Below are 18,958 nucleotides of genomic sequence, written 5' to 3' on the forward strand. Positions count from 1 at the left end.
TTCCAATATACATTAGAAGGTTACGTCAATCTTAATGGTCTTTTTAAAAAATTGGAAGAGAAAAGAGGGGAGAATTTTGAAAAAAGAAAAAGATTGATCGAAAAGAATTGAAGGATTTTAATTAAGAGATTTTAGAGAATTTGTTTTTATACATAACACCAAAAATTCCCTAATTTAAATATCATAAAATTTGTATTGAAACATGATTTTGAAAATTTTATAAAGATTACATAAACTTTTTAAATATATTTTATGTTGTTATAGAATTATAAAATTTAAAAATATTATGATAATAAATATTTTTTTTATCATTCTATACAAAATTATTCTTTCAAAAAAAATCAAATATTTTTTATATTATTAAAAATATCATTTTTAGAAGTTTTTCCTCTAAAAAATATTTATTTATAAATATAGACGAGAATACTGTATAAATATAAAAAACTTTGGATGGAGGAGAACGGACGGCTTCCAAAAATAATTTTTTTTTAAAATTATAGATAAATTTTTAACAATACTTTTTTTAGAATGATAAAATAATATCAACTAATATATTTTTAAATTTTAAAATACTATAATAACAAATATTATATTTGAAAAATTTCTCTAAACTCTCCAAAACTCTCCTTTATAAATTTTGACTTCCCCAAATTATAAGAGTTTTTGTAAATAGAAACAAATCTTCCAAAATCCACTCAACCAAAATTCTTCTATTTTTTTTGTGTCAATTCATCCTATATTTCAAAATTCTCCTCTCCCTTTCCATCTAAACTTCCAAACAAAACTTAAATTGTTCTCACACCATTCTAAAATATAAAAATATATTTTCGACTGCACTTCATTCACATACAATTCGTAATTAAATCAGACCCTAATTTTTATCAAAAACTAATATGAAAATACATATTCTAATCGCATATTCCTCATTTTCAACCTTGTAATGAACTCTCAATTATACTTCTCTCTTTTTATTTAAGTGTACCTGTGCTTAATGCACGTCTATCGTACAATTCTTATTGATATATTTGTTTAAATATTAACTTTTTATCAAAAACAAATAGTGCAAGAAGGTGATACTTTTATCAACTAAAACACAAATAAAAGCAACTAATCGTTCACCGATTAGAAAATAGTTAATCCTGTTTAATTTTCTTGATACAATTAAAAAATAATTGCATTTTCTAAAGCACCATTTCCTTTTATTTTAACATGAACGTGAACTTAACATGATGAAATTAACTAACTTTTTATTAAATTTTCTCTACCAAACATTATTATTTTCGTCATATTTGAGTGAAGAGTAACATTAAATTGATAGTGTAAAAGAGCGATAAGGTAGTTTGGAGAGGAACGTAAGGATTGGAGACTTGGAGTAATAGGAACGTAAGGTGTTTACGAACTCTTATTTACTTTAAAACCAGTATCTTACTTGAAGAAGGTGACAAACATCTATAACAAGCCCTGGTCATTACTGCTATATTCTCTGTACAAAAATATAAGCTAACTTGCCTTGTTAACATATGTCAACAGGCCTCAAACACACAAGTTTGGAAAGTACTCAACTTTCGCTGACAACCTTTCGGATAATATAGACCTAAAATTGCTACAAACGGCAAAAACAGGGATCTAATACCTAGATCAATGTTATCTCTATCCCTAAAATTGATGCAGTGGTAAACAAATGTAAGGAAATAAACAATTTGGGAAAAGAGTATTAAGCTCTTGGATAGCGTAAGCGCCCTTTCTTCTTTAAGAATTCTGGGATCTCAACCAAACTGCCATCAGTGAAAGTGGAAGCTCGCCGACTGACCATGGTATCTCCCTGTGTGAATTGACTGGCCTGCATTTTCGACAAAACCCAGAGTTATGGGTATGGAATCACAGAGGGAAGAAGAGGGTTGGGGGTAATACATACCTGTCCGGGTCTCCCTTCACTTTCCTCTTGACGCTTAAATCCCGTCGCAATCAATGTTATGCTCACCTATATAAAACCAAATGATACGGTTCACCATAGGTATACCATATACACAAATTAAAATAATGAAAATGATTGTTGGTACAACTTTTTCATAGAAGTTTGACATGAGACCCACCATATATGGACGTGTATTCCCTTTTTTGGCACTCAATTTTGTACTTATTCTTTTGTATTAGATAACATTGTTAAACTCATTACAGGACATGGTAGTTTAGTAAGTATTCAGACCTAGTCCTAGATGTCAGTAACATAAAAGAAAAGGAACATTGCAATCACCTCTCCGAAGATATACTTAAATAACACATATCTGACCTCTAAGTAATCTATATAAAACATTGGCTTTTCCTCAATTTCAAACACCTCCCTTCTATTCTGTAACAATAGCGGTGGTGCCTCTGTGTGTCATTTAAACAAACCTAATGAGAGATGGTGCAATTTTTTCGAACAAATGAGGGTGTTGAGTGTTTGATTAAAAATAGGAAGAGTATGACAGGTTTCGGCCAGAAGCTAGATTTCTTTGACATAAGTAACACAACAGAATTAGAGAATACGACTAAAGAATTTAGAACGTCTGTATCCAGGAATGTTGCAGTATATCTTGTGTTTCTTGGCACTCTTAGTCTTGACCAGGGTAATGTTGCCAAATGAGGTCATATAGAAATAACATTTAAGAGGTTTACATAGTTTTACTTACTTGACCACTGAGCGATGGATCTATTACTGCTCCGAATATTAAATTAGCCGTAGGGTCCACAAGATCATATATAACTTCTGCTGCAGCATTTACCTATTCATAATAAAGGCCCATTTTAAATAGAAGAGTATGATGAGTTTAATAGAAAGCAGATCATGAAGTAGCTAATCAGACAGTTCAGAACAGAATGCTTGTTCGCTATAGTTCTTTGGTCACAGCATGGATGTAATTGTATGCTTTAAATAACCATTCACTTCAAAATAATGTATGTAAATAGTTTGCTGGAAAAGTAAGATAATGGAACTAGATTACTGAATTACATGACAGGAGTTTGTTTCCGAGTTATAGAAAAAACATCATTTTACCTTCATGGGAACGACTTTCATGGGATGATCGTAGACCAGGCCAAATAGAAAAAATATTCGAGTAACATTTAAATTCTTGGGAATATTTTATTTTTTTATTTCTGAAATAGCTAGAATATTTATTTGGTTTCCAATGTATGCTCTCATAAATATATGTCATAGTTCTTAAAATGGCCTTATTACATACATGATAATTTATTCTGTTCGAATGTAATTTTCATATATACATTCGCATATTTTGAATGAACATAAAGAGATGCACTTTTTATGTTTAAAAAAAAAAAAGGGAGAGAAACATCATGTACACAGGTGTAACTATCAAATACTACTTAACTAGATAAAACTGTAAGAGCCAGAGGGGTAGCCAGCTACCTCAAACAATGTCAGATCACTTCCACCAGTTATGTTCCACACAATTCCAGTGGCTCTCTCAATACCAATATCTAGTAAGGGCGACTGGATAGCATTTAATGCAGCATCTCTTGCCCGTGTTTTCCCTTCAATGCAAAAAGAAGCGAGAAGATAAATTACAAAAATTAATAATATGTGCAACATTGAACCACAATGAGCTCATAAGTTCTGACCTAAGCAAAGGAAGGTATATGCCAATCAAAGGGTAATACATTCATATATATTTTAGTACAAGTTAACAAAAAGTGATGTAAAGAGATGAAATTTTACTATCGAAGAGCATTAAAGCATATTCATCATCAAAGTTCGTGCTTCTCCAGAATTTTGAAGTGTCTCATGACTCATGAGAGTTAGTTTTACAACCTTTAAATTGTTTTGGTTGGATTCTTTATGTTAAAGAACAGTATCAAGGCAATGCCACCTATCCTCTAAAACAACATTAGAAGAGAAGATACAAAAGATATACCATGAAGATGATAAGCTTGCACTCAAAGCTACCCCAAAGGAGCACTCTCCTTTCACTAGAGCTTTCTCTAGTCACAACTTAATTATTCAAAGCTACCTTTCACCTCTACCAATTGAGGGCCAGTTAAAGACTTTCTAAAAATAACCAGCATAACAACTCTGAACAACCACCTAAGAAACTTATCAACTTATTAACTAACTCTTAACTACACTAATTATCCAATATTCTATATCCTAACAGCTGTAGACATGTGCACCGTATGGTATGCTAATATAAAGTATGGTAGTCCTACATATATAGTTTGAGAATCACACCACACTCTACACATATTGCTTAAGCAAAATACAGGTTTCAGAGTAATTTAGTTGGGTCAACTAGAAGATCTGGAGTCGAGAGCAGCATTGCAATACTACTATTGGTTCACATACATACCAGTTGCAGTTCCTATCCCCATAAGTGAAGAACCTGCATTGGCCATTATAGCTCTAACATCGGCAAAGTCAACATTCACCAATCCAGGAATCTGCAATCAATTAAGGAAATTAACAAGCATATATAACTTTAAAAATCTACACTGTCAACTTTGAATCATGGACAAAGTATAATAAGGACATCTTGTTAGTGGGTTGACAGAGGTTGTTTTATCAAAAATCAAAACACAACTAAATTTGATAGCAAAAAATATCTAAATTCTAGTTAACAAATTAATAAACTGGTAACACAATTTTGAAACAACATTAAGAACTCAGAACCCACATGTGGATCAGGGGACTACCGGATTTGTCAAAACAAATAAAGACAATTAAGATTCCCATTCTTCCGTTCTTTTCCATTTACTACTTTATTACAATCAGAATTAGACTTAAAAAAACTAAACAAAGCAACAGCGGGAAAGTATGTTCTTGTCAAAAGAAATTTATGATTCCATACCGTTATAATATCAGAAATGCCACGAACACCTTGTCGAAGAATATCATCAGCCAGATTGAATGCTTCAGTTACAGGGGTAGACTGAGAAACTGCAGTCAGCAACTTGTCATTTGGAATAACTATCAGGGTATCAACATTATCTCTTAAGGCTGCAATTCCTTCTTGTGCTTGAACTGCCCTTCTCCGTCCTTCAAATGAGAAAGGGGTTGTGACAATACCAACAGTTAGTATACCCATTGACTTTGTGATACCAGCAATAACTGGAGCTGCACCAGTGCCAGTTCCTCCACCCATTCCAGCCTACATAAATAAGTTTTGATATTCAAGTAATACCAAAATATACAAATGATTAACAATTTAGAATTGCAACCAAGTCTGCTCTCAGTTCTGAAAAATTCACATAGGCCTTGACTAATAACCAAAATTCAAAACTATAAAATTATAAGAGAAACTATTTACAAATATTTAGAGTTTAATGAATTGGCTAGAAATATAATAGAAGATAGAACACTATGGCGCTGTTTGATCCATGTAGTTGACCTTACTTAATGAGATAAGGCTTGTTTGTAGTTGTTGTTGTAATCTAATAAGCTTTTTGGACTTCAACCCATCACAGTATTTGAAATTGCAAATGAAGCGAACCCGAAATAGAGAAACAATAAATTAAGAAAAACATATGAACAGAGGAAATTGATGAGTGCATTATTTCTGAAAGGGCAAGATAAATGCAAAAGGATGAATATTTTAATGCCCACAGAGCAAAGCTCCTACAGAGAACGATTCTCTATCCATAACTAACAAATGGTTTTCCAAAAAACACGTAATTTTAATTTGAAAGTGACAGGCTTCGAAAATGATATTTTGATAGCAATTTTTAGATAAGTTGACAATTTAAGCATAGTAATCTGTATGTTATCAATCTCGGATTGCAGCACGGCGTGGCCATCTTCAAAAGTGGAACGGAACAGGAGGTCAAAGCGGAACGGCTGATATTTTAGTGACGCGGATACTAATATAGTTAATATTAATGAACACATAATTGTTAAAAACTAAAAATAAATTAATCAAAATTTATGAAGTACTCATATTTAGAAATAAAAGTAAGAAGTCTTGAGCAAAACACATTTGCAAATGCAAATAAAATTCAATAAAGTAACCTTGTCATCCTTAAAAATGTAAAACTATTATCATTTACGGCTGACGCGGCCGCTATGACGCGGTGTCGTTCTGAATCCAATCCCATTATTGCGGTCGTTTCTGCCGAGTCACCCATATGTGACGGAACGGCACGGCCTGATGCGGTTTTCTTGATTTTGCTGTTCTGTTCCGAGATAACGGCCGGAACAGCCATGTTTAACAACATATCTGTCATGAAATATATTTTCTTTCACAAGTAAATGAGTAAATGACAAAGTGCCTTTTAAACACAAAATGAGCTTCCAATTGAAATGGAGATGCCAGCAACCCAGTTGTATAGAGATTGATGTATAAGGCAGTTTATAATTATATAGCAAGGTGCTCTGCATATAGTAATGTTAAAAAATATGCAATGGTTAAATTCGGTTAAGGGTAGTTTCCTCTAGTTATATTGTTACATATTTTTGTTGTAACCATTATTTTCATAAGTTGTTATTTTCATGTCATTCACATTATTGAAAGTCTAGCCACTTTCTTTTTCTCTATTTTGGCATTCTCTATTGATATTAGTTTTATCAAATATCCGTCGTGGCAGCGTCATGGCGGATATACATGGCGGTTTTTGGGCTCAGCGTAAATGATAAATATCGGCCGATTTAGTAAGTAATCTAAGGACTCCGTAGAAATATAGTAAAGATATCAGCAAGTTGATCCTTAGAACTAGCAAAGGAGGTTTTGAAGACTCCAGTAATAATCTTCTCTTAAAAGACACTCAACTTCTATATGCTTTCTCCTCATGAAAAACTAGATCGAAAGAGAGGTGCAAATTGATTAACACACACAAGTCCCATAGGACCGATTTCACAAAAACGAAATTCCTGCAGTAAATGATTCAACCACAAGAACTCACATGTCGCATGAGTCATGGCTCGATACTCGATCTTTGTACTTGATCGAGCAACGACAATTTGTTTTATGCTCTTCCATGAAATCAAATATTTCCACCAATGAAAACACATTAACCCAAGGTAGACGGTCTATTACTTGCATCTTCTGCCTAATCGGCATCTGAATATCTAATGATAATCTTCTCTCTAAGAAAGTGACACTCGACATTTATATGCTTTCTCCTCTCATGAAAAATAAATCGAAGGAAAAGTGCAAACTAATTAACACACACAAGTCCGATAGGACCGATTTCACAAAAACAAAACTCCTGCACTAAATGCTTCAACCACAAGAACTCACATGTCACATGAGTCCTGGCTCGATACTCGACCTTTGTACTTGATCGAGCAACAACAGTGTTTTTTTTTCTCTTCCATGAAATCCAATATTTCCACCAATAAAAACACAATAACCCAATGTAGACGGTCTATTACTTGCATCTCCGGCCTAATCGGCATCTAAATATCCAATGGTATCACTGTTGCATATATCACTAAAAACAAGCCCCTATCTGAGTTGTTTAACATTTTTCAATTATGATAACAACAACGATCAAGCTTTATCCCACTAAGTAAGGTTGCCTACATGGATCAATTTTCGCTATAATCTTCTATCCAGGACCATGCTTCTATCAAAATCGTTAATCTCGAGATCTTTCTTAATAACTTCTCTTATAGTTTTTTTATGTCTTCCGCTACCTCTAGTTGTTTGACTTCACTCCATCTAATTTACTCACCTTACCACGGAATCTACAGGTTTTCTCTCTACATGCTCAAACCACCTAAGTCTATTTTCCACCATTTTTTCTAATATAGGTGCTACCCCAACACTCTCTCTAATATTGTCATTTCTAATCTTATCATATCTAGTTTTACCACACGTCCAACGCAACATTCTCATCTTTACTACTTACTTTATTCTTGTGTAGACTCTTAATCGCCCAACATTATGTCTCGTACAACTTTCGAGCTCTTAGCGTTGTCTGATAAAACTTTTCCTTCAACTTGAGCAATACCTTTGTGTCACATAAAACTCCTAAAACCCTCATCCATTTCAACCACCCAGCTTGAATTTGATGGTTTACAACTCTTTCTACTCTCCGTTGTTTTGTATTACGGACCCAAGATAATTAAACAGTGTGACTTGTAGGATGATATGGTCTCCAACTTTCACCCTCTAAGTTAAAAACGTTTCCCCTTTTGTTGAACTCACATTCTATATACTATGTCTTACTTCTGCTTATGCGAAAGTCATGCGTTTCTAAAGCTCGTCTCCAACTCTCCACCAATCTCTCATTTAAATTCTTCTTCGATTCTCCACAATGACAATATAACAAAATATTTCCCCTGATTGTTTCAATTATTTCATGCTCCAAAGGCATTATACATTAATCTAGTTGTCCCCATACACCTCAACAAAATGTTGACGCTGAAAGAAAACATAAACATTGTTAACTTGACATTACCCGCATGCTTTTGAATGACAATGTACCTGTCAAGTTTTTGGGTGATGTTGTTCTTACTGCAGGGTATTTAATAAACCAAATGCCATCCTTTATTTTGAATGATCAGGTTCCTCATTCTTTATTGCATCCTATAGACCTCTTATATGTTGTTTCTCCTTCTGTCTTTGGTTGTACTTGTTTTGTTCATGATTTATCTTCAAGTCATGATAAGATGTCTCCTTGTGCTATCAAGTGTGTCTTTCTTTGTTACTCTCGTGTCGAAAAGGGCTATCAGTGTTACTCTCCTTCTACACATATGCAATGTTACAATCTTTGAGGACATATCATACTTTACCAACTCATTGCTCCTCTAATTGATTTAGATCAAGTCTTGTCTATTTCATATTTTGAGTCAGTTGAATCCACTCCTTTTCTTCTGATCCTCCAATTGTGATAGATAAGGCCTGCTCAACCAAGTCTCTACCAGCGTTGAACCAATATGGAATTACTTATGAGAGAAGGTTTGGACCATGTGATTCAGCTCCTGTTCCAGGTGCCTCCACCCGTACTTTGACTTGCCCATTATCAATCGTAAAGATGATAGTTCAAGCCGTAATTCTTATCTTATTTGTAATTGTGTCCTGCCATCCTCTATCTCCCACCTATTATGTTTTGTTTCTGCACTTGCATTTATTTCTATGTGCATTTATTTCTATTCATATGACTATACTGGAAGCATTATTCTATCCAAGATGGAGACAAGCCATACTTGATGAAACGTCAACTTTAGATTCTAATTATACTTGAGAGTTTGTTTCTCTTCCTTCTGGAAAATTTCTTGTTGGTTGTTGGTGAATAATTAATGTTAAAATGGGCCCTGACAGATATGTAGATCGATTAAAAACTCGTCTAGTGGCAAAGGGATATACTCAAGTCCATGGTCAATATTTATAGTGATATTTTTTCTCCTATTGCGGAGATGGTATTTGTTCGTCTCTTCCTGACCATGGCTGCCATGAAACACTGAACAGAATTCCAATTGGATATCAAGAATGCATTCTTGCATAGTGACCTTGAAGAGGAGATTTATATGGAGCAACCACATGGGTTAATTGCTCAAGGGGAGTGTAACCAGGTATGCGAACATGGTTTGGAAGATTACAACAATTTGGGATGACTCGATATGAATCACATCACTATGTTTTTATCGAACGTTCCTCATCAAACAAATATGCCTATCTAGTGGTTTATGTTAACGACATTTTGATTACAAGTGATGATTCTGAGGGTATCAAGGCTTTAAAACAACAATTATTCCCGATTTTTCAAACTAAGGACTTGGATCCTCTTTGTTACTTTTTTAGAATGTGTGGGTTGGGACTATCTCATCCCTATAAAATTGACTTGTAAGGTGAGGATTGCTCCCACTTATAAACAAATGTTCATACCATACATTGTCTGATGTGAGACTCTTAACATACCCCCTCACGCCCAGGACTGAACATCTGGAGTATTAACTTATATGGTGGGTGATCCTATAGCGAAAATCTAATAGCGAATGGCCCAACAGATTTTAATCTAGACCCTGATACCATTAGAATGTGTGGATTTGACTTAACTCATCACTTCAAAACCGACTTGTAAGATGAGGATTGACCCCACTTATAAACAAATAATCATACCATATATTGTTCGATATTAGACAATTAACACAATCAAAGTCAGATATTGTTACCTCTCAAAGGAAGTATGCTCTTTTTATATTTTAGAGGAAACATGTCTCCAGATTGCAAACCAATTGATACTCATATGGATCCTAATGTGAAGCTTTTACCTAATCAGAGGAAGCCCTATACTGATCCAGGTAGATACTAAAACTTGTGAGAAAATTGAATTATCTCACCATGACTAGACTATAGATATATCTTTTCCAGATAGTGTAGTATGTCGGTTCCTCAATTTTTCTAATAACAACCATTAGGATTTTGTTATTCAAATCCTTAAGTATATCAAAAGATCACGTAATATTAGAGCTTGTTTCGATCCTCCTTGAATTATTCATCACTTTCGTTATTGAGTTTCTGCAAAAGTTTGGGAATGTGTTTGTTTAGATTTTGAAGATTGGTTCTATTTAAGGAGAAAAAAAATACTTTCGTTGAATTGCTAAATTATTTATGGCATATCGTTTTCAACATTTTGTGCTTGGAGATCGAGAGTGGATTATATATGGTCTCGTTATATATGGTCTCGGTTGATTCTTTCACCGTTGATTTTGGTATTGATATATACCCCTTGGTTGCTTCTCTCTTCATTCTGTTAGGATTGATTTGGTTAAATTTGGTTTCATTTCATTTAGTATGGTTTGATTTGGTGTGAATCGATTTGGATTGGTTCGATTTTGTTCGGATTTATTCGATTGATTTTATTTAGTCTGGTTTTGTTTCGTTTGTTTGTAGTCCCTCCCCCTTTGGCTTCTACTCCTCTCTCAATCAGTTCTTTTATTTTATCGTTTTTCTCTATTTGTTCTTTTGATTGGTTGCTTCTCTCTCTATGAATTCTTCTATTTGACTGTTTTTCTTTCTATTTGGTTTGGTCTGGTTTCTATCTTTGGATGCTTTCCTCTCTATCTGTTCTTCTCTTTAACTAGGTTCATCTATTTGGTTGTTATAATAGGTATTTTGTTATAATTGGACTAAAGATAGTTTAATCTATTTATGTTTTGTTACATATTTTTGTTGTTTATTTATGTTATTCATATTATTGAAATCATAATCACTTTTTTCTTCCCTGTTTTGTTATCTCTATTGGTAACCATCAATAAGATATATAGTTAATATCTCAATTACAGAATGACAGTCGTTTAAGATTTTTGCACACATATTAAGAAATGCAATGATATTATCATAAGATATTACACTTTTACTAAATTTGTCCTATTAATGCATTGAAAGTAGTGTAAAAAGTAACAATTAAAGGGCATAATTAGAAAAGTAACAATCATTTTTACATTGAAAAATGAGAATGACAGTCATTTTAAAAGAAATTTTATTTACTAAAACAACGGTAATTATAAATCGGAGGGAGTAACAGTTAACAAGTTTTATCATTTTTTATGCGTTAGTTCTCATTGATAAGCATGTGCTCGGGTTCATTTTATTTAAGTGAAGAAGTGTGGACCGGCAGATATCCTGCTATTGTTGATAATTTTGTTACATTGGACAGTATAAACTTCTACTTTACCACTTATTAATATTCTCCTCAACAACAGTAAAAAAAACAGTCCAATACTAGTATTATTTAAAACTCAACATTGAAATGAATAAGAAGATCCTTACTTATAGTTCAGAATAATGGTGAATTATCATCTTGAAGATATATAAAAGTCCTAAAGAATGATTGACACGAGTAGCTAGATAACTGATGCATGATGAGGTATAAAAGTCTTATAACTCATCAAATACTTTAATACTTATACTACTATAGAAAATGTTACAAGAGGCAAAGAACAAACCTTCACACCAAATTGTTTTTAAAAAAATGACATCGCATTAGTGTAAAGCCCTCAGATATAGTCCCTTGATAACCCCTTTGTGGAATATTGAGACCTATTTCTCCTCACACTACACAATATATTAACACATCCATTCTTTTCCTATCAATCATACATTACTCTATCCTCCTCCTAGTCCTAAATTAACAACAACAAAAAAGTATTTTGGTATTGTAATAAATCATATAAATCATGTCTATATGTGGTAATGTTTAGACGTGAGCAGTGTACCAAAATTAAAATTCATAATGCAAAGCTGTAATGCAGTTAACAACAACCATAATAGAAGGAAAGTGATTGAACATACAGTAACAAAGACCATGTCAGCTCCATAAACCGCCTCTTGTATTGATTCTTTGCTTTCTTTGGCAGCATTCATACCAATCTCCGGGTTACCACCAGCACCAAGACCCCGTGTAAGCTCTTGACCAATTGGCAATCGGTTCTCGGAATTAACAGGCGACATTCTCATAGCCTGAACATCAGTATTAACAATCCAAAACTCCACACCATTCATGGAACTCTCAATCATACGGTTAACCGCATTCGACCCACCACCACCAACACCAATAACTTTAATCTTCGCTTCGTTGTAATTACTTGGAACGGAAATGTCTTCTAAGCTCTCCGCCACATCTCCACCCGACGTATCCTTTCTCTGTCTAGTAGGGTTGCTTCCTTCACCTCTAAGCATTGAAACTTCGGGATGAAGATCTAAAAAAGGATCTTTGCTATGATGATAGTGACCGATACTATGGGAATTCGGTAAACCAGTCGATTTCATTTGAAACGAACCGCACTTTCTGTTACCGCTAAAAAATCCACACTTATTCTCATGAATTTTGAAAAAACAGGGTTTGGTAATGTGAATGTGATGATTCTCTAACAACTTTCTTCCTCCATTAACAGCCAACACTCCTGCTGAATTTCTAGAATTCGAAGGTGCAAAACACGTTGCCATTCTTACAGTATCCAAACTCATAAGTTCTAATTAATATACCAAATTAGGAAGAAAAAAAAACAGAAAATCAATAGCAAAAGTTGCAATTCGGTTACAATTGCTTCTTCTAACGCCTGTGCATGAAAATAAAAACAATAATCGAAAAATTAGGGTATGAAAAATGATAATTAATGAAACTACACAATGGTATACGTTAATTAATTACTTAAGAATAACGAAAATTGTACGGTGAAAACGATGATAATGATGAGAATATGAAATGCAGAAAAAGCGATTCGAAATTGAAGAAGCGCAACGCGAAATGGTAAGATAAGAAGAAAAAGTTGAGAAGAAGAAAAACCTGAGAGAGTATGGGAAAGTGAGAGTGGCGTTCGAGTGGTGAAGCAGAAAAAAAAAGGGTTTGTAAGTTGAGAATCACAACAAACAAACACGGCCTTAGCTGTCCGGCTTTGTTGATAATGAAATGAGAAATGGCCTGGGGGTGTGACTCACGTTTTTTTTTTTCATTGTTAAAAAGTAAGTATTTTAATTAAAAGTGGAAGAATATTAAATGTCTTCAATTCAATGCTTTTAAGAAAATTGCATCCAATTAATAATTTTATATTTTATTAATATTAAATTATTTGAATTAAAAGTGCATGAATTTTTTAGAAAGTGTACATTAAAACACTTTCTCTTAATAAACACTACTTTCCCTTGTGTCAAAATAAGTCTCACGCTTAAAAAAATCATTTGTCTTAAAATATTTATAATTTTTATTAATATAATTTTTATTTTTATTTTTTAATTTATACATATAATTTACTATTCTTTTTATTTTACATTAATACTAATTCGAATATATTAATTAGTAAAATATTGCTAAAATTATTATTTTCTCTTATATTTATTACATATTTTAACTAATTGAAAGTGTAGTATCTATATGACACTTATATTTGTTCGGAGTGGGTATTTTTTACTTTCATATGATATCTATTTTTATTGGGTAAATTTTAATTGTTTAATTTTAAGATGTTTATGTTTTTTTAAATAGAGAAAAAATCAATAAAAATTTGTATATTTTTGATGATTCAAAACAAATTAATAGTGCACCACTCACACATGTACAAAAAGATTAGTTGATTTTTTTTCTAAGGCGATTTTTAATAAAGCGTAGCGAATTTTGATAGATTTCTGTTTAGGTTGATAGGGTTCATTTTCACTGATGTATAATTGATCCAATAAGGTTTTAACTCATAATCCAAGGATTAGGGACCTACTTAGAGAGATTCTAGCCAAATTTCACTTTGTAGGGCCATGGGTCGGGGACGGGGGAGGTCGAAGAAAAAAGTTTCATCGCCAACGATTCTTGCCACATTATTGCAACAAAGTATAAGGAAGGATGATTCTGAGGGAGGCTCCAATGTGGAAATCGAATCCAATTCGGTGGAGAGTTGTGATGAGAAAAAGGAAACCCTATAAATTAAGTCACCCGAAGTTATGAAGAATGCCACTACTGAAGAAGAGGAATCAACACATAAATTGTGGGTTGATATCATTATGGGAATAAAATGTTAACGAATGATGCAACTATTGAATTCGTAGCTCCAAATATTATGGAAGGTGAAATTAAAGTTGATATTCAAGAAGCTGATATTGAATTTTAGGTAAAGTTTTAGGACTCAGCCTTAATCATGTATGTTCTAGGTAAAGACCTTAATATGAATCGCAACTTTCACTTATTCAATTTCTAAGGTAAAGACATCATCACACAAAGACAAAGATTTGGTTGTTATGAGCGGGACCTTACAACATTCAAAATATGTCCATGGTTCTTAAGGATTGGAGCCCTAACTTTGATTTCAAAAGGGACATGGTGCGCACATTGTATGTTTAGCTAAAGCTTCCACACTTACCTTTACATATATAGGGGCTAGATGCTTGGGGAAGATAGACGGTGCCTTATGCAACCCCTTATTTACTAATGAGTGCACTGTGAATAAACTGCGAGTGTCGTATGTTAGGATCCTGGTAGAGATTGATGTTACACAGAAATAGAAAAAAAGCATCATCATTAAAGACAGTGCAGGGAAAAAGAGAATCCAACCTGTAGAATTTGAATGGAAGCCAATTTATTGTGAAGGCTGTCAAAAGGTGGGGGGATCAGTGTAAATCTAAGAACAAGAAATAATGGCATGCCAAACCTCCTCAAATCAGTCAGACCAAACCAGTGGAGCCTAAAGAGTACATTGAAGAGCCAAGGACTTCTAATTGGGAGAATATGAAAAGTAATGGGAAATACAAAGGCAAATGGACCCTTATTGACAATTCGAATGAAGACATTACTTGACAAAATGGTTTTGAAGCCCTCGAAAATGGAGGTCCTGGAGGCACACATGAGATGATTACATGATTATGTCATGGAATATGAGGGGGATAAACAATTCAGGTAAGTCTCATGAGGTCAACTCCTGCCTCAATGTATTGAAATCTGAGTTAGCTATTCTTATAGAAACTAAAGTTAAACCTCATAATGCAATGAAGGTTAGGAACAAACGTGGTAAGAATTGGAATGTTGCTGATAATTACTCTAAACAGAATAATGGTAGAATATGAGTCTTATGGGATGATACTAAAGTCAAGGTGACTAACCATGATTGCTCCTCTCAGTATATCCATTGTAGAATCCACCATTCAAACGGTGAGCTGAAAAATTGGCTAACTGTTATATATGCCTTCAACACCCTTGACCAAAGAAATAAGTTGTGGAAGGATATTGAAAACATTCACTCTGGCATCACAGGCCCTTGGCACCTCATGGGTGATTTTAATAATGTTATGAAGGCTCAAGATAGGACTATAGGGAACCTGGTCAGTATGAATAAGTACAAAGATCGTGTGGACATGATGGAACAAACTGGCATTCATGATAAAGATAGTATCGGAAACCATTTCACATGGACTAACAACCAAATTAATTGGATGATATATTCGAGGATAGATAGAGTCTAAGGAAATATGGATTGGAAGCAATATAATAGGGATACCATGCTTCATATTATGAATTATGGGGTCTCTGATCATGCCTTACTCTGCTTGTAAGATCAAGATCTTAGAGGCACTATTAGAAATCCTTTTAAATTGTCCATGCCTTTAGTGGAATCTTCTATGTACATTATTTGGAAGAAACAATGTTTTAGTGTTAAAGTCGCTCAATACACATAATACAATCATTTGGATTTTGAGGTGGGGCAATGCACAGTGGGAAAAAGGTTTCTGAAAAACCGTATTGTGTCAGATCAACACATAATGTCATATGCACATGTTATGAGGTGACCCATTTCAGGGAAGTACAATTATTTTGTTTCGGTGTCGGTCAACTAAGGCAAGGAACAAGAGACTCATAAACTTCATCAAAGTTTTATTTCTTTCCGTATAGCCGTGTGTATGATTCTTTATGAGTCCTTAATTCTTGGATAAGTTGATGGCAGACAAGTGTATGATTATCTTCTCATTTACCAAGTAAATATGAAATAGCTCGATAACCGCAATTACTGTCCCCCTCAACATTGATGATTCGCTCGATGTATTTGTACATAAACATCGACATCTCGTCAATGAATGGAATCTTTGGTGGAGGTAGTGTAAGAGGTAGTTTGCTAATTCTAGCTCATTTAAAAACACTTTTTTGAGATTTTGGAGTTGGTGAGTTCCGAAAAACTCTGTCAACATATTCAAAATACGAAGGAGACTACATCGTTGTATTGTCACTCGGTGTAGGTTTGAGCTTCTTTGGAGCATCTTTTGTTTTTACCAATTGTGAGGGTGGTTTCAAATTGGTGGTTTCCAGATAAGAAATCTTTCTCAATTGTTCTTTGATGTGGAGTTTCATGTTATCATCAACTTTCAAAAAATCTTTCTTGTATCAATTCTCATTCGGTCAAAATAGAGATATTCGATTTACCATCTTTCATTACACCATCATCATCAAACTTAAGTCTCTTCCAATGAGTGCAAACCTCGTTCATTCTTATCGGGCTACCAAGTTTCACCTTTTTTGCAATAACACAAGCACATGGGAGACCATATGTTTTCACAATTGTGCATCCACACTTTGTGCTATCGGAGCCTACATTAGCTCGTTTAGCCTCGTAAAAAATATAATTCAAACCCGCTCAAGATATGTTGTCGACCAACTGAGAATAAAGATTGTTGTCTTTAAATTTGTGTTCCAAAACTGTGATGCTCCGACCAAATGATGTATGTATCTTATTATGCTGGTTCTGAATCAGTTGTTCACGAAGTCCCAATATCTACACAAATCGCCCTTACTATTTCCCAACCAATTCTTCAATGTAGCATGGTCATACTCAACTCGGTTAGTTATTGTATTTCTAAGGTGTCTAATCTGATCGGTCCAAGCACAAACAATTTTCTCATTCACCTGGTCAAGAATTGTGCTTTCAACATATTTCAACAAATCAGAATACTTTTCACACACTTTCCTGAAATGCATAACGAAATTGGCATATAATTCTTTTGTGTAAGAATTTACTATATGATTCCATGCATCCATTATTTTCTCCACAACCACACATGCCTTCACCATTTTTCCATATTCGGACTCTATCTGTCTTGTTCCTACCTACCGCAGGTTTAACCCGACTTCTCACATTCTTTATTATGTGATATCTACAAAGTAATGCATAAGAAGTAGAAAATACCTTTGTAACCGAATTCATCAAGGCAGTATCATGGTCGGTAAAAATAACTTTAGGCATCTCGTATTGGTCCTTCAACATTGCCCAACACACCTCTAAGGACCAAAGTGAAGCTTCTTAATCGATTTAGTGACGCATTATCATGGATCAGAGGTTGCGATCGTGGTGCCTCTTGAATCAGAGACATTAATCTTGAACCGACATTGCCAATTGGTGTCGATCTTGAACCAACATTGATATCCTATAGTATGGCAGATCAAAAGGGGGGGGGGGGGGGGGGGTACCTGTATGGTTAAAACTTTAATGCCCAAATCAATTAGGGTTTAAGATAATCATAGTGAGAGTTGAAATTATAGACTATGTACCTAAAAACCCCATGTGAAGGTATTTATACCTTGGGTGCAATGGAGTAGGCATAATAAGTGCTCCTTTATCTTATTAGGCCTTTGGTCAGCACAGAACAATTCCTTCTAAGACTCATATGACACTCTAGATTCCAAGGGAGCCTTTAGCAGTCATGGTCGACCTTCATGAATGGTTGTCCAAGCGTCAGTTGGCATGCACTGCTTTAGATTTGCCAAAGCATGATGGGGAATCGTGAGCATTAAATGCAGTTCTATCATTGAAATGTTTCACAATTTTCTCTTGAATTGTGACCTGAAAAGGTAGATAGTGGTGTGACACTACTTATTGTGAACTTGAGTGTACTTGAGTTTGGTTATTTTCCTAAGATGAATCTGACTATTGATCCACACTTGCTTCTTACTTTCAATCTGATCCACCTGATTGTCTTTGCTTATATAATGATAGAGGAAGTGTGGAGAAACTTTTCGCAATCTTTTAGACTGAGTTTCCTTTGTTTCCTTTTAGTCTTTATCTCTTCCTTGAGAGTGTTTTTCAAAGAGTAACAGTTGTCACGCATTCAAAGCTTTAAAGCTTTGACTTTCAGACTTTTTTTTTGCTTTACTATCTTCGAATTTACATTTCAAGGTACTTTCTCTTCACTTCATCTTTTCATTCAAGCATTTACTGTATCTTAGTTACGATGGGTGATAACCATATTAACATAGAGAGTGATTTTGAGGGTAGTGTTTCTTCCTTTTAGAAAGTTTTGTCAGTCGATTCTGCTGGAACTCTCCTTTTAGAGAAAACCAGTGGGGGTAAGGATCATTTTGAGAGACCAATGCCACCTTTTGTCTCGATTGAGGCAAAAATAGAAGATGATTAGCGAAGAATGTAACATGTTGATAACTTCATCCGGTTTTATCGAAGGAGGAACGATCGCGAGCCTAGCGATGTTGAGATCATGAATCATCTCGATTATCAGGGGAATATCCTATGTTGTATCTTGGATCAGTTCCAGTGATCACT

At 34.2% G+C, this 18,958-nt stretch overlaps 1 protein-coding gene across 2 annotated transcripts; it reads right to left on the bottom strand.

Annotated features, from left to right (window-relative positions):
• Positions 1 to 1,373: 1,373 nt before the first annotated feature.
• LOC127125656 (cell division protein FtsZ homolog 2-1, chloroplastic) lies at positions 1,374 to 13,380 on the bottom strand. 2 transcript variants are annotated; one of them, XM_051054445.1, is made up of 8 exons: positions 13,225 to 13,380; positions 12,231 to 12,997; positions 4,845 to 5,144; positions 4,347 to 4,437; positions 3,410 to 3,534; positions 2,673 to 2,765; positions 1,916 to 1,981; positions 1,374 to 1,840 (listed from the first exon to the last, which is right to left on the bottom strand). In XM_051054445.1, exons 2-8 carry the CDS (start codon positions 12,903 to 12,905, stop codon positions 1,715 to 1,717), a joined length of 1,476 nt encoding a protein of 491 aa, XP_050910402.1. In that variant the 5' UTR covers positions 12,906 to 12,997; positions 13,225 to 13,380; the 3' UTR covers positions 1,374 to 1,714. The 2 variants fall into 2 exon arrangements, with proteins under 2 accessions (XP_050910402.1, XP_050910403.1); XM_051054446.1 differs by having other exon boundaries at positions 12,231 to 12,910; positions 13,225 to 13,363.
• Between the last annotated feature and the right edge of the window lie 5,578 nt (positions 13,381 to 18,958).

The sequence above is a fragment of the Lathyrus oleraceus genome, chromosome 3 (assembly GCF_024323335.1).
Source record: "Lathyrus oleraceus cultivar Zhongwan6 chromosome 3, CAAS_Psat_ZW6_1.0, whole genome shotgun sequence".
NCBI lineage: Eukaryota > Viridiplantae > Streptophyta > Magnoliopsida > Fabales > Fabaceae > Lathyrus > Lathyrus oleraceus.